The sequence below is a fragment of the Heteronotia binoei genome, chromosome 11 (assembly GCF_032191835.1).
Source record: "Heteronotia binoei isolate CCM8104 ecotype False Entrance Well chromosome 11, APGP_CSIRO_Hbin_v1, whole genome shotgun sequence".
Classification (NCBI taxonomy): Eukaryota; Metazoa; Chordata; class Lepidosauria; order Squamata; family Gekkonidae; genus Heteronotia; species Heteronotia binoei.
The window spans coordinates 77,955,022-77,981,851 of record NC_083233.1 but is presented as its reverse complement, the minus strand read 5'-3'; the positions used below and the strand labels follow the sequence as shown (position 1 = coordinate 77,981,851).

The 26,830-nt window shown below is 47.4% G+C and overlaps 2 protein-coding genes across 2 annotated transcripts in view; one reads left to right on the top strand and one right to left on the bottom strand.

Moving 5' to 3' along the window:
- P2RX7 (purinergic receptor P2X 7) overlaps positions 1-12,603 on the bottom strand; it is a 39,574-nt gene extending 26,971 nt beyond the window's left edge. Inside the window, exons 1-4 of the mRNA XM_060250147.1 lie at positions 12,402-12,603; positions 8,851-8,983; positions 7,212-7,283; positions 4,479-4,551 (exon numbers count right to left, since the gene is read on the bottom strand). Of these exons, the coding sequence (XP_060106130.1) occupies positions 4,479-4,551; positions 7,212-7,283; positions 8,851-8,983; positions 12,402-12,601 (478 nt within the window). The 5' untranslated portion in view covers positions 12,602-12,603. The remainder of the gene's footprint in view (positions 1-4,478; positions 4,552-7,211; positions 7,284-8,850; positions 8,984-12,401) is intronic.
- A 4,906-nt stretch (positions 12,604-17,509) lies between these two features.
- IFT81 (intraflagellar transport 81) overlaps positions 17,510-26,830 on the top strand; it is an 86,961-nt gene continuing 77,640 nt past the window's right edge. Inside the window, exons 1-4 of the mRNA XM_060250145.1 lie at positions 17,510-17,598; positions 18,933-19,098; positions 22,865-22,968; positions 24,378-24,558. Coding sequence (XP_060106128.1) covers positions 18,955-19,098; positions 22,865-22,968; positions 24,378-24,558 — 429 coding nt within the window. The 5' untranslated portion in view covers positions 17,510-17,598; positions 18,933-18,954. The remainder of the gene's footprint in view (positions 17,599-18,932; positions 19,099-22,864; positions 22,969-24,377; positions 24,559-26,830) is intronic.

Below are 26,830 nucleotides of genomic sequence, written 5' to 3'. Positions count from 1 at the left end.
CGTCCGTTGTGGCATTAAAGAGACCTTGTCCATCGAAGGGAAGGTCTTCTATTTTGAATTTTAGATCGGGCTGCAACGAAGAGGATCGAAGCCAAGCGTGTCGTCTTAGGGCAATTGAGGCGGCCATCGCCTTGGAAGTGCACCCCACAGAGTGACGGATGGTGTTTATCTGTTGCTTTGAAATCCTGTTGAGCTCCTGAAGCAGCTTGCAGGCTTGTTTCTGGGAGGGCTCAGGCAGGGCAGAGACGAGCGTATTCAGTTGGGAGGAGATATTGTGGGAATACGCGGCGAAGTATGCTAGGTAATTGTTGATTTTGGCAGTTGCCGTCGAGATTGAATACATTTTCCTTCCAAGAGTATCTAACTTCCTGCCTTCCTTCTCAGGGGGTACCGGGTGGCGGGTCTGTTTAGTTTTAGAAGATGAATGCACTATCAGAGAATTCGGTGCTGGATGGCTAAATAAAAATTTCGAATCCGGTGCTTGGATCCTATAAAGGGATTCAATTCGTTTTGAAGTTGGGGGAATGGAGGCTGGGTTGTCCCAAGCTTCTTTGATGGCTTCTAGGTGTACCGGCAGCATCGGCAGGAAGGAACCAGCAGGTAAATCTGAGTGCACCAAGTCGTGTACCACGTCTGTCACCTTGGGTGCATCCGAAGTAAGAGTTACGTTAAGTGCAGAGGCCATATTGGCAATCAAGTCCAGGTATGTCTTTGCCCCTTCGGAAGGTGACAAATCCGCGGGCTTGGCGATATCCGAGGCGGGGGACCCAGGGGACATGGACTGTATCGAGTCCGATGATTGAGCGTCGGATTCAGCATCAGAGTCAGGTTCGGGTTCAGGTGGGTCCGGTCTGGTTGGAGTCGTGCTTTTGGGTTCCACTGGAATCGCACCTCTAGGTTTAGAAGTCGAAGTGGAAGGAGTCGGAGACGGCTGTTTCGGTAGTTGCTTGCTCCGTTGGACAGGAGTCGCTTCCTTGGATGGGTTCCTGTGATAATCGGTTCGGTACCGAGAATGGTGGTATCCGCAACACGCATGGGATTCGATGGAAGGAGACCTTGAAGCATAATGGCGTCGCCTCGGGGACATGGATGGGGACCGAGATCTCGGGTTGTAGCGATGGCGGTCCCTCCCTCTACTAGGGGATCTCTCCGGGAAACGCGTATGATGGTACCGATATCTCTCTATGCTGGGGGACCTGGCTGGGAACCGATGCGCATCGAAGTACCTGTAAGCGTCATGTTTGTACTGGATGGGATTCGACATATCGCGGAACGATCTAGGATTGATGTGGTGTCGAGTCCACTGTTGCGGGTCTCGAATCGGCTCCAGAGCAGGGTCTAGCATGGATCCTTGCGGGGAAGGGGATCGGGACGGAATAGGAATAACTTCTTCCGTCTGCTGGTGCGGCGACTCCGTAGCCGGGGTGGTCACTTCCTGGGTGTCGGATCCGGGAGTGGAGGGCTCGCATTGCGATTCGGGCTCGTTCTGTTGTTCGGAAGATTTTCTCGAGTCCCTCGGAATCTTCGGGTCCTTCGGGTCTGTCGGTTTCCGCGGAGCCTTCGGATCGGACGGTTTTCTCGAATCCTTCTGGCCCTTCGGGTCGGAATGCTTATGTTTCTTAGTGTGCTTCCCGCCCTTTGGTTTAGTCGCCGCGGCCGTTTGTTCTGACGTTCTCGCGCCGTCGCCGGCTTTCGCGGCATCGCCGGACTTATGCTTGCTGGGAACAATGGCCACTGAAGCTGCCGACCTTGCGCCGTCCCCTTGGGGAGTCAGTAGGGGGGGCGACTTACTTGCTGACGAAGATTGCGACATATCAGGCTGGAGCACAGACTCCATTAAGTGGCTTCTGAGTCTAGCGGCTCTGTTTTTGCGCGCCTGTTTGCAGAATTGAAGGCAATGCGCACAGGCGTCCACTTTATGGGATTCTCCCAAACAGAACAAGCAAAGCGAATGCCCGTCCGATGTAGGGATTTTCGCCCTACAGCGCGAGCACCTTTTGAAGGTTATTTTACTGTCCCTTCCTTCCATACGCCCGGGGGGGGGTGGGGGTGGGGGAAGGGAGGTCTGAGGAAAAGCGGGGAAGATATTTATCTAAATTTTTTTTTTTTTTTTTTGAAGATAAGAATATGAAGAAATAGCGAAGGATGAAATAAGAGGAAACTTGAAGAAACGGAGGCTAGATATCTGAGGTAAGTGAGGAGCGCAACGAGGTAGGACTATCCCGGGCGGCGGTTGGAAAGAAACTGAGTGGGTTGGGCGCCTCCCTCGCGCTACAGGCATGCGCAGTGGATGCCTGCTCCCCAGAGCGAGAGGGAGTGCGCGCCAAAAATAACGCCTAGGCTAGCTTTTTAAAATCTCCGAGGTAGGGTTCGTCCTGATAGGAAAACCCATGTGTGGGACTGCACAGAGACCACGAAGAAGATCACAGCTTTTATTCAAGGGACACAGTCTTGGGGTTTGTCTGGTATATCCCCACTAGAAAAACCAGAAATGTCGTTACACTATGACAGGCTGAATAAGATCGATGGCCTGGCTAGTGACCACCCCGTTCTTTCAAGTAAACCATCATGCACGAAGCTGATGCTGGAGCCAAATTCTGTTAATCTTTAAAATGCCCCAAGATTGCCACTTGCTAATAGGCGATAGATCTGTAAATGTCAATTTCATGTCCAAGAAAATAATGGAGCTTTCACTCAGTCAATTCGTCTAACATATTTTTATCTCATCCTTCCTGCAAAGAACTCAGTTGTTCAAGAGGGCTTTTCTCCCCAGGTGATAGATTTGCGCTGTAGTAAATTATTCACAAGGTTATTTAGAAAAATTATTAGGGGAATGTAGTCTACACTACTGTGCATAGCTTCTTGAAACTGGGATCCTGCTATGAAATTTTGCATCATTTAATGTGTCATATACTAATATTTGTGCTTTGCTTCAGTTCTTTTTTTAAGAAGAAGAGGGAGAAGAGATTGGATTTATACTTCACTTAGAGTCTTCCCTCCCTCTCCCAGCAGACAACCTGTGAGTCAGATGGGGGTGAGAGCTCTGAGAGAACTGCTCTTGAGAGAACAGCTTTGAGAGAACTGTGACAACTGTGACTGACCCAAAGTCACTCCAGCAGCTGCATGTGGAGGAGGAAGGAAGATTAGAGTCCACACTTTTAACCACTGGATCTGAACTTGTGTCACCCCGGTCCTAGCCCACTGCACCACATTACCTCTAGTAGTGCAACGGCATCTTCACTGTTGTTAAATTGAGCTTCCATGTTCCAGAGAAGTGCAGGGGTCGTTTTGTAGAAAAATAGGTAGTGGAGCTCATTAGCAAAACTCATTAGCATATGCTAACAGCCAACAGCAACCCAACGCAAGAAAAGAGAGCCCCGGGCGAGCGAGGCCTGCTTGAGCTGGCTAAACATCCAGCCAGTCCAAGTAGGCCTCGCTCACCTGGGGCTCTCCTTGGCCGCCTCCCCCACAGTCAAAAGGCTAGCAAGCCATCTGCCACCCAAAATCAAATAAGAAGTGGAGAAAGGGTGGCATGGGCCTCTCCAGTGGTTAATGAGGGCTGCTGGGGGCGTGGCAAAGCCCCTGGTGACTGGCTGCCCGCTCTCCTAATCCAGGGATTGTTATTAGGGTTGCCGAGTCCAATTCAAGAAATATCTGGGGACTTTGGGGGTGGAGCCGGGAGACATTGGGGGTGGAGCCAGGAGCAAGGGTGTGACAAGCATAATTGAACTCCAAAGGGAATTACATTTCAAGGGACCGCACACCTTTTCAATGCCTTCCTTCCATAGGAAATAATGAAGGATAGGGTCACCTTCTTTGGGGGCTCAGAGAATTATACCCCCTGGTCCAATCTTTTTGAAACTTAGGGAGTATTTTGGGGAGAGCCACTGGATGCTATGCTGAAAATCTGGTGCCTCTACCTCAAAAAACAGGGCCCACAGAGCTCCAGATACCCGCGGATCAATTCTCCATTATTTCCTATGGGAATAAGTCTCCATAGGGAATCATGAGTACCCAGCAGACATTTCCCTCCCCTCCCCCTGCTTTCTGATGACCCTGAAGCGGGGGGAGGGCCTCCAAACAGGGGGATCCCCTGCCCCCACCTGGGGATTGGCAACCCTAATTGTTATGCAGCTGCACCTCCTATTCAATGGACAAGATAGGTGGGGAGGAGGAGGGGGAATCCTCAGAAAGATTCAGGAGCTGTGCCCCTGTGAGCTCCTGCTGAATTCAAGGCCTGGAGAAGTGTATCTTTAAATATTAGACGCTGGGGATGAAATACCAGGGGAGGGCTCGTCTAGGACCCAGGCTCTGTTCATCTGGGGGCATTGCTCAAGTTTGTTCACTTCACTTTCTCCCGTGGCTGGAAACTGCAGGTGGAAGATCAGTCACGGTGGGCAGTATTGCTGAAGTATCGCTCAGAGATGCAATGCAAGAGGAAATTCCTGCAAAGCATTTACAAGATAAAACTCACTCACCGTTACTCTGAGGGTCCATACGGCCTTTGGCACAGCTCTTGTCCGTCGTGCAAATCGTTTTGGGAATGGGAAACTTAGCAGAAGAGAGGGAATGGGAAGGTCAGTCTACTCACATAGGCAAGAATATCAAGCTTCAGAAAACATTTGAGATCAGGCTTCCATTCCCCCCCTTCCCCCTTCTGCCTTGGAATTGGCCAAGCCCAGGAGCGGACTGGAAAGTGGAAACATCTCTCTAGCAGGCTGCTGTGAAGCTGCAAGCCAGTGCTTCAGGGCCTGAAACTCAGCTCTGTGAGGCCAGTATTGGGCATTAGCTCATCCAGGGCTGGCCCTAGACTGTCTAGCACCCTAAAGGTAAAGGTAGTCCCCTGTGCAAGCACCAGTCATTTCTGGTGCATCACAATGTTTTAATGGCAGACTTTTTACGGGGTGGTTTGCCATTGCCTTCCCCAGTCCTCTACACTTTCCCCCCAGCAAGCTGGGGACTCATTTTACCGACCTCAGAAGGATGGAAGTCTGAGGCAACCTTGAGCCGGCTACCTGAACCCAGCTTCCACCGGGATCGAACTCAGGTCATGAGCAGAGCTTTGGACTGCAGTACTGCAGCTTTACCACTCTGCACCACTGGGCACCCTAGGCAAGGCTAATTTCTGGCACCCTCCCCACTGCACTGATAACATCACTGAGTCACATGAGGACACCTAATCTGGTGCACCCGGAAGGCTGGCACCCTAGGCAATCACCTAGCTTGGCAGGGCCAGCTCTCAGCTCACCTGTTATAATCTGTCCCCATACTGGCCACTGCACTTGAGAAAACAATTTGTGAGTTGACATCAAGTGTCATTGTGGGATTTTTATTGGGGGAGAGGGTATTTTTTTTGGGGGGGGGGGTTGTACAGAAGGGTTAAGAACATAAGAGAAGCCATGTTGGAGCAGGCCAATGGCCCATCCAGTCTAAGACTCTGTGTCACACAGTGGCCAAAAAAAAATTTAGATAGACAGATAGACAGACAGACAGACAGACAGAAACTGTGGCTAATAGCCACTGATGGACCTCTGCTCCATATTTTTATCCAATCCCCTCTTGAAGCTGGCTATGCTTGTAGCTGCCACCACCTCCTATGGCAGTGAATTCCACATGTTAATCACTCTTTGGGTGAAGAAGGACTTCCTTTTATCCGTTTTAACCTGACTGCTCAGCAATTATGTTATGTGTGTTGTACCTGGAAGTCACAGCCACCTCTGGTGACTGACTTCTACTGGGGCCCTGGAAGATTTTCAGAGAGGTGGCTGAATAAAGCCTGTCCCCACCTTCCAACTGCTGGTATTCCAAGCAGGTCTCCCATCCAAATACTTGCCCGGAGTACTGCTTAGCTTCCAAGATCTGATGAGATCGGGGTTGCCTGGGCTACCAAGGTCAGGGCTAGTGTTGTTGTGGTTGTCGGTTCTGAAGCAAGCGGCCCCTCAGTCGTTGGCAGAGGTGCTGAGTCTTGGCTCTGCAGGCCCACTGGGAAATGTCCCTCTAAGTCAGATGGCCAGCCCACCCTGGCCAGGTATGCAGGACAGTGTCAACACATTGCCGTGGAAGGAACAACGCAGATGACTGGCTGAAGCACATTTAAGGGAAGTCCGGATGCTTCACTGGGGACAGGTGGGCTACTAAGGGCCATGCAAAGAAGGGCACAAAATACAAGGTCCTCATCCTAGTTTCTGGGGTTCCACCAGATACCACCCCATGCTGTCTCAAACCCAGGGCTCTAGCTACAGGGGGCTGTGGGGGCCCTGCCCCTTGGCTTCATATTGGGCGCCCCAACTCAAGTGCCCCCAACCTTCCCCCCTTTCTCTGCCACCATCATGGGGGGGGGGTGAAAGCTAAGAGGCTGGGAGCCACCTGCTCCTTCCCCCATGATTTAGATTGCACAGGAGGAGTACCCAGTAGCAGAAGAAGAAGAAGATATTGGATTTATATCCCGCCCTCCACTCTGAAGAGTCTCAGAGCGGCTCACAATCTCCTTTACTTTCCTCCCCCACAACAGACACCCTGTGAGGTGGGTGGGGCTGGAGAGGGCTCTCACAGCAGCTGTCCTTTCAAGGACAACCTCTGCCAGAGCTCTGGCTGACCCAAGGCCATTCCAGCAGCTGCAAGTGGAGGAGTGGGGAATCAACCCCGGTTCTCCCAGATAAGAGTCTGCACACTTAACCACTACACCAAACTGGCTCTCCTGCTGCTGCCCCTTCCCATGGCATTGAAAGGGCCTGCCGATCAGTTAGGCACCCTGAGTCACGGCAGCCAGGGGAAGGAAGCTGTTTTTTACATGCCCCCAATTTTTAAAATCCTGTCTACGGGCCTGCTCAAACCTGACACCTCATCAAAAAGTAGAATCTTGCTTTGTTTTTTTTAAATTAAGATAGGGATTCTACAGATACTGAAGCCTGCACCGGTCACTAGATTACAGTTTTGCTCCACGAGCATGCAGATGTGTGGAATTAAACGCGGCACTGGATGCGTTGCCCCAATCGCTGGAGCCAGAAGATTCAAGCTGAACAAAAGCTGCGGAGAAAGATGGTTGCACAAGTCCTTGCTTGTTTGCATTTTTCCCAGTTACAGAAAGAAACTGGGGGGGAAGATGACTCAACGTTCACTTGCGTGGGATCCCCGCAGCGATAAGACGCTAATTAAAAATATTCAGCTGTTGATTGCTGTTCCCAATGGCCTCTTGCAAAAAATGCAGTTACCTCAGGGCAAAGTCCCTGGATTTGGTTTTCCGTCATGATGATGTTTGTTACCACAAAGAAGGAATCTATTCCCTATATGGATGAGGGAAGGGGGGGAGACAAAAGAGAGATAAAGAGAGAGGAGAAGGAGTTTAATGCAATTGACACTCCAGAACAGCATTTTTTCAAATCTTGGTTAACAAAGTGAATTTCTTTAAGGTTCGATCAGAGGAGGGCTGAGAGGTCAGACTGGTGGATCGGCCTCTCCTCAAGGGTTGCCAGCTCTGGGTTGATTCATTCCTGGAGATTTGGGGATAGGTTCTGGGGAGGGGATAGACTTTGGGGAGGTGCAGTGCTGGATTTAACCCTGTGGAGGCCCCTAGGCAGTTGAAATCTTGGGGGCCCCGTTGCAAATTATCTCAGAGTCTGAGCACCCACCCCGCAGCCCCCAATGCAACCTGCAGGCTCCTCTTAAAGGCCCCTTTTACTAAGCGCAGAGGAGAGGCAGAGAGAGGCAAACTTGGCGACAACGCCTGCAGCAACTACACCAGGCAAGTCAGGCAAAGTTGCTGGCTCAGTTGCTGGCTGCTTGTGCAGGCTGGAAAGGCTGCAAGCAGGGGGGAAACCAGGGGGTGGGGAAGCCAGCCCGGAGTCCCTAAAGGCGTGGGGGCCCATAGGCCAGTGCCTACTTGGCCTAATTGTTAATCCAGCTCTGGTGAAGTGAGGGAGTTCAGCAAGCTCTAATGCCACAGAATCCACCAGATGAAGCAGCAATTTTAAGGGGAACTGATCTAGTCTGGAGATTAGTTAGGATTCCAGGAGATCTCCAGGTTGCCCCCTGGAGGGTGGTAACGTTTGTTAATTTCCCACCAAAATTAGCTTGGGCTTCAAGCTGTAACCCCCCCCTGTCTTAGAGCTATCAACACCCATATACAAAGGATGGTCTTGGCCTTTAAATTCCTGAATGTTCTGAGACCTGGACACCTCAAGGATGACTCATGCCTATCTATAGAGGTCTGATTCTCCATCTGCCACACATGCATAGTGCAGGTGGCCAAACTTGCTTAATGTAGGAGCCATGTAGAATAAATGCTAGATGTTTAAGAACCACAAAACAGGATGGATGGGAGGGAGGCAAATGGATGATGGGAAGGGGGAGAGGTGGAAAGAATGCAACTTTAACTTTAAATGCACTCTCCAAATGCACTCTGGTGGATAGCTTAGTTTGGAGAAGTGACTTAAAGAGACAAATGCCTTCTTCAAGCCCGCCAATGGGGCGCTGAGAGCTTCAAGAGCCACACAATATGTGTGAGCTACATGTGGCTCCCGAGCCACAGTTTGGCCACTCCTGGTATAATTGATGGCTACAAGGACTTTTTAGTTGCAGCACCCAACACTTTAGAACCCCTTCCCAAGGGAAACCCATTTAGGCATGTCCTTTCTTGTCTAAGGACTAATTTGTATCAGATTAAACCTTTAAAAAAAAAAAAACTCAGAGGGCTTTAGGGGTGGTTTGATGCCTGTGGTTGAGTTCTGAATGGTGATCTTCTGAATTCTAATCCCAAGCATGTGACATTTATTTTATTTTTATGTCATGATGCTTAATTTGCGTTAACGTCATTTGATTTTTTTTTTTATTTGGCAGGAAAAAGAGACTCACCTGCATGGGGATAGTGTATTCTGCCGTATCGTAAATTCTCTGTTCAGTCTGGGCCACCCCTTTCACTTTTGTATGCACTGAACTGATGACAGCATCTCTCTTTTGATAGCGTTTGTCGGAAATCAGTACAACACTTGAAGAAATGACAGGAAGAAAAGAATATAAGCTGACAACCTCATTCTTCATGAGAATGTTTAGTAGAACTGAAACATAGAGTGGCTTCCCTTTTCCAACCACCTACTAAGTGCTAACTGAATAGAGGCAACTGGTCTCCTTAAATTCTCTCAAACAGATGGATATTTTAACACGAAATGCGCTCTCTCCACCCCCCCTCTATATATGTATGTATGTATAACATTTTTGTTGATCTGTTTTGTGACAAATTAAGAAAAGATACGTCCTCCCTTCATGTTCCAAGCGTCCTTTTAAAAGTGGAAAGTTACATCACAAGATCCGTCAAGCGTGGGTGGAAATGTCAAATGTCAAGCGTACAATGCTGAACTTGTCTGGAAGACGCTTCTCCTGTTAACCAAATGCTAAATGAGACGTCAGAGATAAATCTTCATTTCAGAGGACTGGATCAATTAATACACTTATGTGTCTCAGTATTTGTAGGATGGATTCACATCTCTGGGAGCTTAGATCCTAGGGCTGCCTGCGACGTTTCTGAGTTAGCACCGATAAGAAGGGCCAACTATGCATGATGTTGGAGAGGCATGTCTGGAGCACCAGATATTTTAGTTGACCCTAAACAGCAACCAAGAGGTGGGGGGAGCCTTCCGGTATGGACCTAGGCTGGGAAAAGATAGGCTAACTTTCCTCCATTTCCCAGTTGGAAATGCTCCTCAAACCTCCGTCAGTATGGAGCCCTGACCTGGATAGCCCAGGCAAGCCAGATCTCATCAGATCTTGGAAGCTAAGCAGGATCGACTCTGTCAAGTACTTGGATAGGAGACCTCCTTGGAATACCAGAGCCTGGAGGCAGGGGCAGGCTTTATTCGCCTGCTGACCGCACCACCTTTACGGGTGGGCATTCGGCCGGCGCTCTGCAGTCTGCGCTGGCTGTCCATCAAGTACCGGATCCGCTTCAAGGTTCTAGTGCTAGCATTTAAAGCCTCACGCGGCCTGGGACCAGCATACCTGCGGGACCGTCTCTTTCCATATGTGCCCAGGAAGTCGTTACGTTTGGCCTCCCCAACATCTGTGAGATGTGAGATGGCTAGGCTGGGCAATATGTGATGTCATGGTCATCTGAGTGCTGTTGTCTGTTCTAAAATGTTTTTATTGTATTTTATTGTTTTATTATATGCTGTACTCCGCCCTGAGCCCTACGGGGAATGGGCGGAATAGAAATTTGCTAAAATAAATAAATAATGAATATTCAGCCACCTCTCTGAATATCCTCAGTCAGGGTCAGGGTCAGTCAGCAGAGGTCGCCATGACTTCCAGGTGCATGTACACATGCATGCATGTGCAAAAAAAATACAAAAATAAAAAAATCCCAACTATCTTTCATCGGGGGTGGGGACAGAATTCTCCTCTCTCCCATCCCGAGTGTCGTACCCCTGACTGTGTCCCCTTCTCTAGAAGCTGCTTTTATGATAGCTTTAAGGTGCCACTACATTGCTTATTTGTAGAAGATCTGTAACTTATACAAAGCTTTCTAGGAACATGGCGCCCAGCATCACCTTTCCGGATGCTCACCAAATGTTGTTAGAAAGGGAGAAGTAACAGGCGGGTGTTACCCAGCAAGACTTCTGATTGGTTGCTGGAGATGTGATTGGTTCTGCTGATTTTTAAAAATGTTGCTTTGGCAGAAACATCCACCAAAGTGCAAGGATCTTCACTGTGCGACTGAAGACAACCTGCGGCATCCATTTTTGTGACTATCTCAGCTTCCTGCAGTGACCATTTCGTAGCAGCCATTTTATGCGATGTATAGAGGGGCACCAAAGAAGAGGTACAAGGACTCCTTGAAGAAATCCCTTGGCACCTGTCGCATCAACCATCACCAGTGGTCTGACCTAGCCTCAGATCGCAAAGCATGGAGGCACACCATCCACCAGGCTGTCTCTTCCTTTGAGAACGCACGCATAGCTGGTCTTGAGGACAAAAGGAGATTGAGGAAGAATCGTACTGCTACAGCACCAACCCCAAATCAGACTTTTCCCTGCAGCCACTGTGGCCGGATCTGCCTGTCCCGCATTGGGCTTGTCAGCCACCAGTGAGCCTGCAGCAGACGTGGACTACTGCACCCTTCTTGAATCTTCGTTCGCGAAGCCAAGCCGAGAGAGAGAAGGACCAGCTAACACGTGCGAGGACTACATTTGAGTTCAGCAGCGCCTTTAAGACCACTATGGTTTAATTCTGGGTATAAGTGAGAACTGAGCGACTCGGCATGTGTAGTGAGATAATAATTTGCTGCTATTCACAGATCTTACCAACTGCTTTTATACAATCTTAGCTATACATTGCTCAGTTACTTATACATCTTGACTCCAAGTAGCCCTTCCCAGCAACCAACTGCACCCACCCCCCTTCTTTACCTATATGTAATGGTCAGGACTTTTTTTTGTAGAAAAAGCCTAGGATGGACTTATTTGCATATTAGGCCACACCCCTGACATCACCATTGTTTCATACATTAAATTTTTTTTGTAGAAAAGGCCCAGCAGGAACTTATTTGCATAGTAGGCCAGACCCTCCAACACCAAGCCAGCCAAAACTGCATTCCTGTTCATTGTTGTAAGTCACCCCGAACCCACTTGCGGGATAGGTTGGGATATAAATAAATAAAAATTAAATTAAATTACATTTTTTAAAGCCCTGGTAATGATTGAGGAAATCTTGTTTCAATATATCTGATGAAGTGTGTATGCACACAAAAATTTAGACCCAGAATTAAACTCGGTTGGTCTCAAAGGCGCTCCCAGACCCAAACTTTATTCTTTTGCTTCAGACCAACATGGCTACCCACCTGGATTTATCATGCACAGGTATCTCATGTGGTGCCAGCGTAGTGCAAAGGTTAGCACGCTGAGCTAGGAGACCCGTGTTGTGATAAGACACTTGAGCAAGCAGTTCTCCCAACTTGCCTTACAGGCTTGTTCTTTGGACAAAAGGCAGGAAAACAGTGGGATAAAATAAAGACAACAAAATAAAAACAACTTTCAGTCAATACAGCCACTTAAACCTCTGTGGTAGTCGTGCTAGCAGCCCAGAGTAAAAAGAGCCCATCGTGATGCCTTAACAGCCAACAAAGTTATTATTGTTCAGTTTGGAATGAAAGCTGGTACTTTGATCAGTCTTTGAGGAGCCACAAGACTCCCTTTTGTTTTTAACTACTTAACCAGCCGGTTTCTACTGATACGTTGGGTGCAATTTGAGAGTTCTAGTCAATGAGGGATCCTTACAATCTGATCACAGCATGTTCAGAGACCCAGATCTCATTGATTCTGACAGGCGATACATCCAAAGACTGCAGCCCGTGCCAGCTTCCCCCGCTCTGCTCAAACCTCTGGCCTGTTTTCAACTTTTCCCTCTCAACTTACCAGACATACAAGAAGACAACAGAGTGGATGGCCCACTTGATGCTCCCGTAGTAAACACTCTGAATGCGCACAACTTTGGCAGTTTCGTACTCACACACATTCTTCAAACTGCAGCACGCAGGCATGGTAGGAACTCCCTTATGGAAGACACCCTCTCTTTGCGCTGCAGCTGTTGAGCTGCTGACTTCCCCGCCGCACATGCACGCCCTGCACAAATCCAAACCACACCACTTAAAGGCACAGGGAGGCAGCCAAAGAGGAAAGGAAGATGAACCAGACAGATTGGAAGACCTCTTACTTAGTGATTAAAGGAAAGGGAGGGGATGTAACTTTATCTCTCTTTCTTTCACTCATACCCAGACACAAATTTTGTTAGTCTGGTTTTAAGCTGCTACTGGATGCTTGCTCTTTTCTCTTTCTTTCTCTCATTCCCCAGAGAGACACGCCTGTCTCTATAGCTGTCTTTAGTTGTCTTTCTGTTTTGTTTAGCATTCCCTCTCTAATTCTTATTAGCCCTCCTGTTTGTGTGTTTTCCTATGTGTTTATATGTTTTATTTGTTTTAGATATTTTATACAGATTTGTATTTTAAAATCATTTTAATGTTTGAAATTAAATGTTTACTGCCTTGAGGATAGCCTACTCCCCCCCATGAGGTCTCAATACAATATACATTGTTCTCCTCTCAATTTTAGCGTCACAACAGTTCTGTGAGGTAGGTTAAGCTGAGAGTATGTGACGGACCCAGTCACCCAGCAAACTAATCCTCTGAATCCCAGAGCCAGGAGGCAACATCAGGGGAAGGCCTCAGCCTCTGTGCCCTGTTGCTGACCCTCCAGAGGAACTGGTTGGCCACTGTGTAAAACAAGATGAACTCGATGGACCACTGGTCTGATCCAGCAGGGCTCTTCTGATGTTCTTATGAAGGCCTCAGCCTCTCTGCCTTGTTGTTGGCCTTCCAGAGGAACTGGTTGGCCACTGTGTAAGACAAGATGTTGAACTAGATGGACCACTGGTCTGATCCAGCAGGGCTCTTCTGATGTTCTTATGAAGTTCATCAGCTGTCCCTTTGGAGTAAAGTAAATAATCTTATTTTTAATGTAAATAAGACGAAGGAAATCATAGTGGATTACAGGAAGAGTAGTCTGGATATTCAGCCATTGTTTATTGATGGTGGTATGGTAGAACAGGTGACAGAATGGAAGTTTTTGGGAATTACTATGAAACAGGATCTAACATGGGGGGCAAATACTTCAGCTCTAGAGAAAAAGGCCCAGCAACGACTATACTATTTAAGACTCTTAAGATCACAACAACTGTCAGGGAGTCCGCTGGTTGCCTTTTATGGTAGTTCCATTGAGAGCATTCTATCTCATTGCCTCTGCGTGTGGTTTGGGAGCTGCACAGAAGCAGAGAGAAGGGTGCTCCAAAGAGTGATGGTAAGAGCACAGAAGATTTGTGGATGCTCTCTCCCCTCATTGGTGGATCTGTATAATATGGGATGTAAAAGGAAGATACAAATGATCTTAAAGGACCCTTCACATCCAGGCCACTTGCTATTTGAGATCTTACCGTCGGGCAGACGATACAGAGTGTTGAAGGCTAAGACAAATAGATTTAAGGGCAGCTTCTATCCAAGTGCTGTGGTTAGGCTAAATGCAGGGCTTTGAATGGTTATTTGTTTTAGATGTAGGCTAATGTAAGGTCATGAATGGTTATTTGTTTTAGATGTATTTAAATTGTTTATGTATATGTCTTTTCTTTAGTGTCGATATGTTTGTGGAAGAGCACCTCATTTCGTTGCTCTCATTTTCCTTTTTTTGAGAACAATGACAATCTATCTATCTATCTATCTATCTATCTATCTATCTATCTATCTATCTATCTATCTATCTATCTATCTATCTATCTATCTATCTATCTATCTATCTAAGGCCTCGGCCTCTCTGCCTTGTTGTTGGCCCTCCAGAGGAACTGATTGGCTACTGTGTGAGAGAGGAGCCTGGACTAGATGGACCCTTGCTGGTCTGATCCAGCAGGGCTCTTCTGATGTTCTTATGAAGGCCTCAGCCTCTCTGCCTTGTTGTTGGCCTTCCAGAGGAACTGGTTGGCCACTGTGTAAGACAAGATGTTGGACTAGATGGACCACTAGTCTCATCCAGCAGAGCTCTTCTAATACTCTTATGAAGGTCTCAGCCTCCATGTTCTGTTGTTGGTTCTCCAGAGGATCTGGTTGGCCCCTTTGTGAGACGGGATGCTGGACTAGATGGACCATTGGTCTGATCTAGCAGAGCTCTTCTGATGTTCTTTATGATAGCTGTCTTGTGTACATGGACTCAAAACCAAATTAAAAAGACAAGCATTATGCAGAACACAAAGGATACAGGTGTTAATCTACAACAGCCAGAGTGTGTCAAGCGGCCCTGGGCAGCTGCCAACCTCCTGGTAGAGCCTGGAGACCTCCTTGAATTACAGCTGATCTCCAGATTACATAGATCAGTTCCGCTGGAGGAAACATTGCTTTGGAAGGTGGACTCTATAGCATTATACCCTGCTGAAGTCGTTCCCTGAGCTCTTCCTCCAAATATCCAGGAATTTCCCAATCTGGAGTTGGCAAGCCTAGATGGGAATAGCAAATGAAGGCCTCTGTGCAGCTTTGCCCAAACGCTGGGTCTCTGTACATTGTTCTGTGAAGTATCTACTTGGTTTAGTTTGCATGCCAGAGATCTGTAGTTCTCATTACAAATATTGTTTTGGCACGTTAACATGGTGCAGCTACTTTGCATGGTGTGCAGCACAGTTTATACCAAAGCGCGCATGCAAAGCCATACAGAGAAGCTATTTTGCCATTTTACCAATCCACAGCATCAGGTTTAAAAATCCTTTACTCCACTCACGTGCACAGTTTGAGTCCAGCAGCATCTGTAAGATCAACAAAGTTTTATTCAAGGTATAAGCTTTTGTGCACAAGAGCCCTGGCTAAGTCCACAGTCTCCGTGCCACACGTATTGATAAGCAGAGCTCTCTGCATGGTAGTCTCTGTAATCTTCCGGAAGGTCAGGTATGACTGGAAGCCTTCAACCCATGAGTCCCACAGCTCGGGGCGATCGATGCTAAAGGGCTGTAGGAGGTTGGCTGGAGCCTCCATTCTTGGCAGCGTGTCTGGGCGGCTTGCGAGCTGGGGTGTGCGCAGAGCGGAGGTGCGGACCCAGATGGCTTGGATTTAGCCACCTTTCCATGTTCCTGGTTCTGTTGCTGGTTCTTACTGGTGTCCCATCCTCGATGCCAGTGTAAAGTACTGGGGTTGACACAGTAAGAGACCAGAGTCGGAGAGTGATTTCAGCAAGCTTTACTTCAGGAACACCAACACAAACTGAGCTCTATTCAAACCTCCCGCTCCTTTATACAATTCTTGCCCCCTTCTGATTGGACCTTAACTATGTACATGGATTGGCTATTTACAGAGGCCTAAGGGCCTATCAGGGTACAGTATGAGCCTAGATGTTGATTGGCTACTTATGTTTCAATCCTTCCCCTGATTGGGCACGCTTAGGCCTTCTCTGGAACCCTGGTGTGGAGTACAAGCTTGGCTTGTTCAGCTTCCCTCCAAAAGTAACAGTTCCCTCCAAAAGTAACAGTTCTCTATTTGAACCTAGGACACAACAGTTATAATGAAATGGAAATTACCAGTCCATACATACAGGTAGAGGGTGAGCCGTACTGCTCACTTTGTTGGTCTTAAAGGTGCTAGAGGACTCTGCTTGGTTCTGCTGCTTCAGACCAGCACCTGAATCTATCTACCCATGTGGAGAGAGCATCAAACCAGCAGATGGCAATAAAGCGCAATTTTTAAACAGGGGTTCTTTGACAAAGCTAAGTACAAGAGAACCTCCAATAATCTGCTACACCAAAGTGATTTAAAAAAAAAAATCTGCTATTTTAAAACTTCTGTTGCTGTTTATTAAGTTCAACTGACCTAAAAGATTTTATTTTATATTTTTAAACTGTGACATGAGCAGTTTTGAATAATCTGTTTGGGAAAGAGGGGTAATCAGGGCCGCAGCCAGCAAGGGGCCACAGGGACGGCGCCCCCCATAGAATCTGCAGCAACCCCACCCAATCTTCCCTGAGGAAGGGGTGCTGCAGATTCTATAGGGGGCACCGCCCCATACCCTGGCTGATGGCTACAGTCCTAGAAGTAATAAATACAGGTGGGTAGCCGTGTTTTCACGTTTTCATGGCAGACTTTTTATGGGGTGGTTTGCCATTGCCTTTCCCAGTCATCTACACTTTCCCCCCAGCAAGCTAGGTACTCATTTTACCGACCTCGGAAGGATGGAAGGCTGAGTCAACCTGAGCTGGCTACCTGAAACCAGCTTGCGCCAGTATCAAACTCAGGTCGTGAGCAGAGTTCAGACTGCAGTACTGCGCCGCGTTGTGAAAGCAACGTCACCCCAAAGTCGGAAACGACTGGTGCTTGCACAGAGGACTACCATTACCATTTTTTAGCCGTGTTGGTCTGAAGCAACATCTCTCTCTCTGTATGTGTGTGTGTATGTATGTATGTGTATATGTGTATATATATATATATATATATATATATACACACACACACACATATATATATATATATATATATGAACTGCTAACTTCCATTTCAATGTATCTGAGGAAGTGTGCACCCACACAAAAGCTCACACCTTGAACAAAACTTTGTTGGTCTTAAAGGTGCCACTGGCCTCAAACCTTGTTCTGCTGCTTCAGACCAACACGGCTGCCCACTGTTCATACAGGAATGTATTTATTATCCTATGATTAATTAATCATCACAACCTCCCCCCACCAAACCCCCTAACGCTATCTGCGCTTGCGCGAAAAACTAATCCTTCCCCTCTCCTTCCTGTCAGTGGCCTCCTACGCCCCCGCTCCCTCCCCTCAGCGAGCGCGAAAGCCGAGACATCCCGCCTCTTTCCGCCTCGCGCCACACTCAGCGCATGCGCGGCGATCGACACGCGTAAGCAACGCCTGCGGTCGACTTGGAAGCCGCGTTCTCCTCTTTCGTCGTGCGCCGCCGTCTCGGTCACGTGAGCCGACGCGCCGGCGCCGCGGCGCCCTAGCAACCGTTGCCAAGGGCCTGGCGACTTAGCGGGGAGGGAGGGAGGGGGACGGTTTCGATGGGCATTTTGGGTACAGTCTGAGGTAATGGAGGAAGCGGGGTGCGGGAATGGGAGAGAATGACGCTTAAGGGGTGCAGCTCAGGCGCTGGCGGCCCCCCCCCCCCGAAAACGTTCTCTTTGGTCTCTCGTGGAACAACCAGCTTTTGGCAAATAGGGTCCCTCTGGCACTTGGGAGGGTCCTTCTATTAATGGGGGGGCACCTTTCTGAGGAAAAAGGGGGTGCCTCTTGCCAGAAGAGAGTCTGCAGGAATGGCTTTCGTTGAGGGGGGGGGAGGAATCGTTGAGGTTGCCAACTGTCACTTGGGGACACGGCTGGAGATTTGGGGGTGGAGCCTGGGGTTTGCAGGGTTATAGTGCAGCGGTGGCCAAACGGGCTTAACGTAAGAGCCGCATAGAATAAAGGTCAGATGTCTGAGAGACGCAAGACTTGAATGTCAGATGTTTGAGAGCAAGGAAGGCAGGCCAATAGATGGGGGAGAAAGGAGGTGGAAAGAAAGCAACTTTAAACGCGTTCTCCAAGCTGCCAGCTGGCTTGGCTTGGAGAAGTGATTTAAAGGGAGAAATGCGTTTTGCAAGTCAGCTGGTGGGGCGGCGGGTGCTTTGAGAGCCGCACAAGATGCAGGAAAGAGCCTGTTTGGCTATCTCTGTTATAGCGGCGTATAAAGTCCGCCTTCCAAAGCAGTTGTTTTCACCGTGGGAATGGATATCGGTTGTCTGGAGATCAGCTGTAACTCTGGGAGAGTTCCAGCCCCTACCTGGAGGTTGGCAAGCGAAGGCAGTGGTGGTGCTTATATATTAGTCTCATTTTTGATAGCTGTCTTCCAAAGTGACATCTTTGTTCATTAATAACATAGTGCCATCAGTGTGCATGATGCTTTACGGGCTACTATAAGTAAAACGAAATGGTTCTGCCGTGAAGAACCTATACACTAAAATTTAACGCAGGGCAACGAAGGCAGACAGGAAAGGAAAAGGTCAAAGTAATAAGAAAGGGATATGTGCTACGGTTCTTATGCTTTTTGCAGTCAGGAGCTGTTCTTGCTGTAAATTTAGCCAAGATGGTCTAGTATTATTATTTGTTCTAATTTATAGTTTGCCTTTCTCACTGGGGCTGGAGACGTATTACAAGCACAAATTGTATGGCTTTATTGGCTGCAGAGGGAGGTTGCTACAACACACAAAGGTTTAAGCTAGTCTGACCTACAAAAGAAGCTGAAGTGTATGGTCTTTGGGCTGTTATTTTGCAGCCTCTTCAATTTTTTGCGTGGGTCACTGTTATAAGAACATTTATTCTTTTCACAAAGAAGGACAGATTCCTTTGCATTGTTCCATAAATCTGGCTTTGCTGTCTTGTAGGACCACTTTCAGGGGTGTCAAGATGAGCGACCAACTTAAGTTCATCGTTGAGAAGCTCAATAAGGAACCTTTTAAGAAGAACTTCAATCTAATCACCTTTGACTCTTTGGAGTCTATGCAGCTGTTACAATTACTCAGTGATGTTCTGGGGGAGATTGACCCAAAGGTAAGCCTGGGCTTTAAGAAACTGAAATGTGGGTGTTAGAAAGCTGGCTACTTAGCAATACCATCCTCTCAGCTAGCTGGCAGAGGATTCTTGAATTCTGAGGCCATATATGTTCTAAGAATTAAAAAGAAGGAGAAATTAGATTTATGTCCTGCCCTCCACTCCAAATCTCAGAGTGGCTCACAATTGCCTTTATCTTCCTCCCCTACAACAGGCACCCTGTAAAGTGGGTGGGTCTGAGAGAGCTCTCCTAGAAGCTGCCATTTCAAAGACAGCTCTGTGAGAGCTGACCCAAGGCCATTCCAGCAGGTGCAAGTGCAGGAGTGGGGAATCAAACCTGGTTCTCTTGGATAAGAGTCCGCACACTTAACCACTACACCAAACTTGCTGTCTTGTAGGACATTCTTTAATGTTTATTAAAGAATGAACAAAGCAAGATTCATTTAGAAGTAAGGTCCATGAAGAAGGTTAACAAAAGATGCATGGACTTAGTAGACCATGCTGGAGTTCTGGCCTTCATTTTGCTCTCTCCAGGTTCCTCATTCAAATTTATGGTGAAGAAAGGCATAATAAAAAATATTGGCTGATTTGAAGGTTATATCAATTGATTTTTCACAGTCAGGTATGCTAAAAAGTTATCACAGTGTATCCTTCAGCCTCAATGGGAACTCAGATTCCCCTGTACAGCCTAAGACTGGCATTCAGGTCAATAAATTAAACACTAGTTCCGTTATTAATCTCCCATGTTCTAGGTGGATATGGGTTTTTATAATCATTGTTTGTTTTAAGCATAATTGTTATGTGCGCAGCTCCTTATATTTGTCACGTTTTGGATTTTTTGTTAAAAGTAACTTGTGAGGAACCTGTGTTTAAACAAGAGAATAAAAGACATGATTTATTAATCACATTACCTCATTTTGAAAAAAAAAAAGAAAAATGTTTTAAGAGCCAGGGTGTAAGTTTTCTTGGTGATACCACAGGGGTGACAGTCTATCAGTACTGTGCTTCTTCTCCAACGTGAACCAGTTTTTCATATGTCAGCCCAGGAGAAGAGAGTATATTTAGACCGAATGCCGCAAAGGCACTTCCCGAGTAGCCCCAGTGTTCTGAAAATGTTGCATGTTTCCTGTCCCTTAAAACATAAAAACACCTGAGTACCTTCTGTATTGGCAGCTGCTCTTTTTTGTTTTGTAAGCCTCCTGTGGCTCAAAGATTTATTCTGCCACAAGGAGGTTGGCCTGCTGTCTTGCGCTGACATCCTCCTGCTTCACCAGATGTCCCAGAGAATCTAAAATCTGTCCTGTTACAGTAGGTGGATTGTGTCTGCAGAGGAAAACACTGAAGCAAAAGCATTCTACCCAAGGAGGACCTTTATGTAATTAGATAGCTTAATTTCCTAACAGATTTGATTTAATAAATGCTGGGGGTAGGGAGCTTGTCAGGATCTCAGCAGTTGTAGAAAATCTAGAAACAGTTATGGAATGAGGCTAGATGGCCATCTGACAGCAATGAATAATAATAATAAATTTATTTTTATATCCCGCCCTCCCCTGCCGAAGGCAGGCTCAGGGCGGCTCACAGAACATGGTGTTTACCATGATTACAATAAAATACAATCATTACTATAAAAACAAATTAAAATATAGTTAAGTTACAGTCATAAATTAAGTTAAAAGTTAGATAAAAACAGTTAACCCATTGTAAATTATTAATTAAGATGCTACAATTCAGAATATATATAGGATGGCTAGATGTCAATTAACTGGGTTCCATCTTAAAAGCGAGCTGAAAGAGGGTGGTTTTGCAAGCCCTGCGAAACTGATTCAGGTCTCGCAGGGCTCGCACCTCCTCTGGTAGTTGATTCCACCATTGGGGAGCCATTGTTGAGAAGGCTTGCTCCCTCGTTGTTTTCAATCTAGCCTCCCTTGGCCCAGGGATTTTTAGAAGATTTTGGGAACTAGATCTCAGTGCTCTCTGAGGAACATATGGAGAGAGGCGGTCCTTAAGGTAGGCAGGTCCTCAGCCATATAGGGCTTTAAAGGTAATAACCAGCACCTTATAACAGACTCGGTACACAACTGGCAGCCAGTGCAGCTCCCGCAGCCTAGGCCGCACGTGTTCCCACCGAGGTAGTCCCACTAACAGCCTGGCCGCCGCGTTCTGCACTAACTGCAGTTTCCGCGTTCGGTATAAGGGCAGCCCCATGTAGAGGGCGTTACAGTAGTCCAGCCTCAAGGTGACCATTGCGTGGATCACAGTTGCCAGGTCGCTACGTTCCAAGAAGGGGGCCAACTGCCTCGCCCTCCTAAGGTGGAAAAAGGTGGATTTAGCAGTGGCAGCTATCTGGGCCTCCATTGTCAAGGAAACCTCCAGTAGTACTCCCAAGCTCTTGACCCTGCGCACTGGTATCAGTGACGCACCGTCAAAAGTTGGTAGGGAGATCTCCCCTCCTGGCCCGCCGCAACCTACGCAAAGGACCTCAGTCTTCACTGGATTCAGCTTCAGCCCACTCAGCCTGAGCCAACCTGCCACGGCTTGCAGCGCCCGGTCCAGATTTATAGGGACGTCGTCAGTCCGGCCATCCATCAATAGATAGAGCTGGGTGTCATCAGCGTACTGGTGGCTACCCAGCCCATACTCCCGGGCAATCTGGGCAAGGGGGCGCATATAGATGTTAAACAACATCGGGTAGAGAACTGCCCCCTGAGGCACCCCACAATTAAGTTGGTGTCTCTGGGACAGCTCTCCTCCAATTGCCACCCTTTGTCCCCGACCTTTAAGGAAGGAGGAGAGCCACTGTAAGGCTAGCCCCCGAATTCCTGCGTCGGCGAGGCGGCGGGTCAGCAGCCGATGGTCGACCGTATCGAACGCAGCCGATAGGTCTAGCAACAGCAATACCGCCGAGCCGCCTCGATCCAGATGTCGCCGGAGGTCATCCATGAGGGTGACCAAGACTGTCTCCGTCCCATGGCCCGGGCGGAAGCCGGACTGGAGATCCTGTGAATTTAGGGGGAGGTATTTGTGAGTTTCCTGCATTGTGCAGGGGATTGGACTAGATGACCCTGGAGGCCCCTTCCAACTCTATGATTCTATGAACTGCCTGACCATTAGAGCGGATCCTCAGTGGAACAGGCTTCCTCAGGAGGTGGTGAGCTCTCCTTCCTTGGAGGGTTTTAGCAGAGGCTAGATGGCCGTCTGACAGCAATGAGGATCCTGTGAATTTAGGGGGAGGTATTTGTGAGTTTCCGGCATTGTGCAGGGGGTTGGACTAGATGACCCTGGAGGTCCCTTCCAACTCTATGATTCTATGCATGTTTACTCTGAAATATGTCTTTCTGAGATCAGTGGAAAGTACTTTGAAGTAAATATGAATGTTATCAGGCTATAGGTAATGCATGTTTACGTTGTGATTTTGGCCCACACAATTTTTAATTTTTCCCCCTGCACATTGTGTACATAGTCCACCCCCAAATGAATTTTAGAAACTTCTTCCTGCAATTTAACAGTACCGTTTCTCTTTCCAATAATTACTTCTGCAAAGCAGAAGTGTGTTGTTGTTAATGAACAGCTTATTGAAATCAATGGAAATGGCTTAAACTCATGGCCAGGGAAGATATAACCCAGATTAAGTTTATCTAGTTGATATACAACATCTTGTAGGTTCTACATCACCTTGACAAGCAGCTAAACCCTATTAGTATAACCTTGTTTTATGTGTGCAGCAAAGTTGTATTAATTATACTGTGGTTATTTTTAAACTTTTCAGCATGTTGTTGATATTAGAGAAGAGTTGCCAGAGCAGACTGCTAAACGGATGTTGAGCCTTCTCGGTATTCTGAAATATAAACCTCCAGGAGGTACCAGTGACTTGTAAGTATTTATGTTCTGTTGATGACAGTGAAATGTAGCTGGCACTGAAGACATTTGAACCTGGAAAACTCCATATCTGTGAAGTCGGTCAATTTTATCCCTTGTACAAGCATACTGATGTTAAAATTCATGTAATGCCTTATAGCAGTAAGTTGTTTGCTAGTTTGCACTAAGTTATTATTACCACCAGCTAATTGCTTGATGCATCTTCACTTTGAGCTGAACTCAGGTTTATCAGGTTTCAGAGTGTGTCATTAGTCAGCCTGGAACTGGGTGTAATGATGAGTAACAACCCAGTTTGAATGTGGCAACCCTGAAAGCATGGACTTCCACACAGCTGTGTTCCTTTGCATGTCTATTAGGAAGCATCACTGAAATCCATGGGGCTTCCTTCTAAGTAAACATGACCAAGATTACCTCGCAGTTTGTTCTTGCAGGACTATGGGACTACCCTTCCCTTGTTTCTTCATCAGCCCCTTGTGTATCTTACGTTGGACACTAGAGGGTGCTACTGTTTTAACTATGGTTTAGTGCCAGTGATCTTACGCTGTTTCTGTCAGGAACGCTTTGGTAACTCCTTAGGATAATCTTGCTGCATGGCAGGTATGAATCTGAAGCATGTTGCTTTATCCCTGCAAACCGCCCCCTCCCCCAATCTGCATACTGTTCCAGAGGCATGGGAGAATTGGGTTAATTGTGCAGCACTTTGCTACAGAGAACCCTTGCCAGAGCTTCCTACAACCATGGGCAGAGCTGCTGTGCCAAGGGAGAATGATTAGGGGGGCACTGCAAAGAGCATGGCTGTCCGAATCCACTCACAAAAGTGACTGAAGAAGGATGGAAGTGGAGAAAGGAGTAGAAGAAGAAGATACTGGATTTATATTCCACCCTCCACTCCGAATCTCAAAGTCTCAGAGCGGCTCACAGTCTCCTTTACCTTCCTCCCCCACAACAGATATCCTGTGAGGTGGGTGGGACTGAGAGGGCTCTCACAGCAGCTGCCCTTTTAAGGACAACCTCTGCCAGAGCTGTGGCTGACCCAAGTTCATTCCAGCAGGTGCAAGTGGAGGAGTGGGGAATCAAACCCGGTTCTCCCAGATGAGAGTCTGAACACTTAACTACTACACCAAACTGGCTCTGTGAACTGGTGGCAAGAGGAACTGATTTGGGAAGGGTGTGTGTGTGAGAGCGAGTGAGCAGTGGTGCATTTTGTGGGAGGCCTAGGGAGGCAAGCAATTTTCTCTGCTGTATGTGATCAGTAGAAGCTGTAAGGTGGTAAAAGATGGACTGTTATTAATTCTAGGCACTCGGGGGGAAAAGCGGTAAGACCTGCCGCTTAGGTTTCTTCTGAACCTCCTTCCTCTGATTCAGGATGCCTTGTTAGAGTCTGATGCTGTGCTTTCCTCTAGGAGCACTTTCCGCCAAGGTTTAGTTACTGGAAGCAAGCCTGTGATTCATCCTGTCCTGCATTGGCTCCTTCAGCGGACAAAGGAACTCAAGAAAAGAGCCTACCTGGCCCGCTTCCTGATCAGAGTGGACGTGCCAATGGAGTTCCTGCAGGATGATGTGGTGGCTGATACTAACAGACAGGTAGCGTTTTTGATGCATTTGTTATCCTGGCACTGTCAAAAGCACTAATGTAGGTAACAACAGTGAGAGTTCACTGCCAAATCTCCTTAATGTGATAGGTACCTGCTACAGACCAGGAGTCATGCAGACAGTATATGAGGTGACGCCTGTTTTTTTTATTAGAATCATAGAATCATAGAGTTGGAAGGGACCTCCATGGTCATCTAGTCCAACCCCCTGCACAAAATTCACAAATATTTCCCCCTAAATTCACAGGATCTTCATTGCTGTCAGATGTCCTGTATTGTACTAACTCTGTTTAAAAACCTTCAAGGAAGGAGAGCCCACCACCTTCCAAGGAAGCCTGTTCCACTGAGGAACTGCTCTAACAGTCAGGAAGTTCCTCCTAATGTTGAGCTGGAAACTCTTTTGATTTAATTTCAACCCATTGATTCTGGTCCTACCTTCTGGGGCCACACAAAACAATTCCACACCATCCTCTGTATGACAGCCCTTCAAGTACTTGAAGAAGATGAAGAAGATATTGGATTTATATCCCGCCCTCCACTCCGAAGAGTCTCAGAACGGCTCACAATCTCCTTTACCTTCCTCCCCCACAACAGACACCCTGTGAGGTGGGTAGGGCTGTTCATATCACCTCTCAGCCGCCTCCTCTCCAGGCTAAACATGAATTCCAAATTGAATTTCAAAACTGACATGCCAAAAAAAAAAATTCCGTTCCAGAAGATGATCAGAACAATGCTCAACCAGACCGAGTCCTCAAATTATGGCACATTCTGAGGCTCAGGAAGGTTGTATGTGCTTGGACATACCTACTGACAGCACTGTACAGCAATCATCAGCATGCCATCCTGTCATTGTCTCCTTCCCACATCCTTTGGTGGAGCCCCTGTATGTCTTGAATCATTATCCACAAGAGTGGTCCTTGGGGTTGTTGGTTCAAAGATCATTGATGCTTCATTGTAGTCTAACCCACCTTAGATGGGACTATGTCCAGTGGACTTGGCTTGTGTAAAACAGCAACAGTCCTCTTGCGTGGCCCCAGCGGGGCATCGGGGGCAGGCTTGGGCCTGATAGGGTAAAATAAAGTCTGTTGTCTGTACTAAGTATGTCCTAAAGGTTACAGCATAGAAACACAGAGCTGGAAGGGGATATCACAGTCATCTAATGAAGCACAATGCAGGAAATTCACAACTATCTCCCCTGCTTCCCCGGTGATCTCTGCTCTGTTCCTAGAGGAAGGTGAAAAACATCCAGGATCCCTGGGCCAATCTCGCCTGGAGGAAACTTCCATCCTGACCCCAAGTGGCCATTGGCATTACCCTGGGCATGTTAAAAAAATGGGCCACAAGAGCTGAGTACATGCTCATCCCTTCCTGCCTTCCCTTTCACATTCTGTCTCCGAAGGAGAGTCCACCACCTCCCAAGGAAGCTTGTTCCACTGAGGAACCACTCAAACTGTCAGGAAGTTCTTCCTAATGTCTAACCAAAAACTCTTAATTTCATTCAACTGGTTGTGGTCCAGTCTTCTGGGACAACAGAAAACAACTCCTCTCCATCCTCTATATGATAACCTTTCAAATATTTGGAGATGGATATTGTATCACCTCTCAGTCATTTCCTCTCCAGGCTAAACATACCCAGCTCCTTCGACCTTTTGTCATAGGACTTGGTCTCCAGACCCCTCACTGTCTTCGTTGTCCTCCTCTAGACATAATTTTCTGCTTGAAGAGCTTGTGAACATAAGATGATCCATCCAATGTTTGCATGTTTCAGTTCTGTTGGATTTCACTGGGAAAGTTGAGCACCCATTTAAAACTTTCCCGTTGAAATTCAGGGAACTTTAAAGCATATAACTTTTGCTAGATCTTCTCAGTAATTTTTAAGCGTTCCCAGTTCCGTGATGAGGATCAGGGTTTTTCAAAAGGTTAAAAAGAAGCTTGCCAACCTCCAGCTGGGAGCCTGGACTTCTCCCAGAATCCATCTTTGTCTCTGGACTGCAAAGATAAGTTGTCTTGCAGAAAACGGCAGCCTTGGAGAGCAGGCTCTGTGGCATCACATCCCTGCTGGGCTCCTCTCCCCAAACTCCACCCTCCTCAGGTTCTACACCCCCCCCCCCTCCCAATATCTCAAAGAATTTGAAATGCAGGGTTGGCAGCTCTAGTTAAACTCAGCCACCTGGATGCTTGAATCAGAGTGGGGCTGCAGCTTTGAGGGAGGCATGTTCTCTTTTTCCACTTGTGCTGTTTTCCTGATTTAAATCACCCCCTCA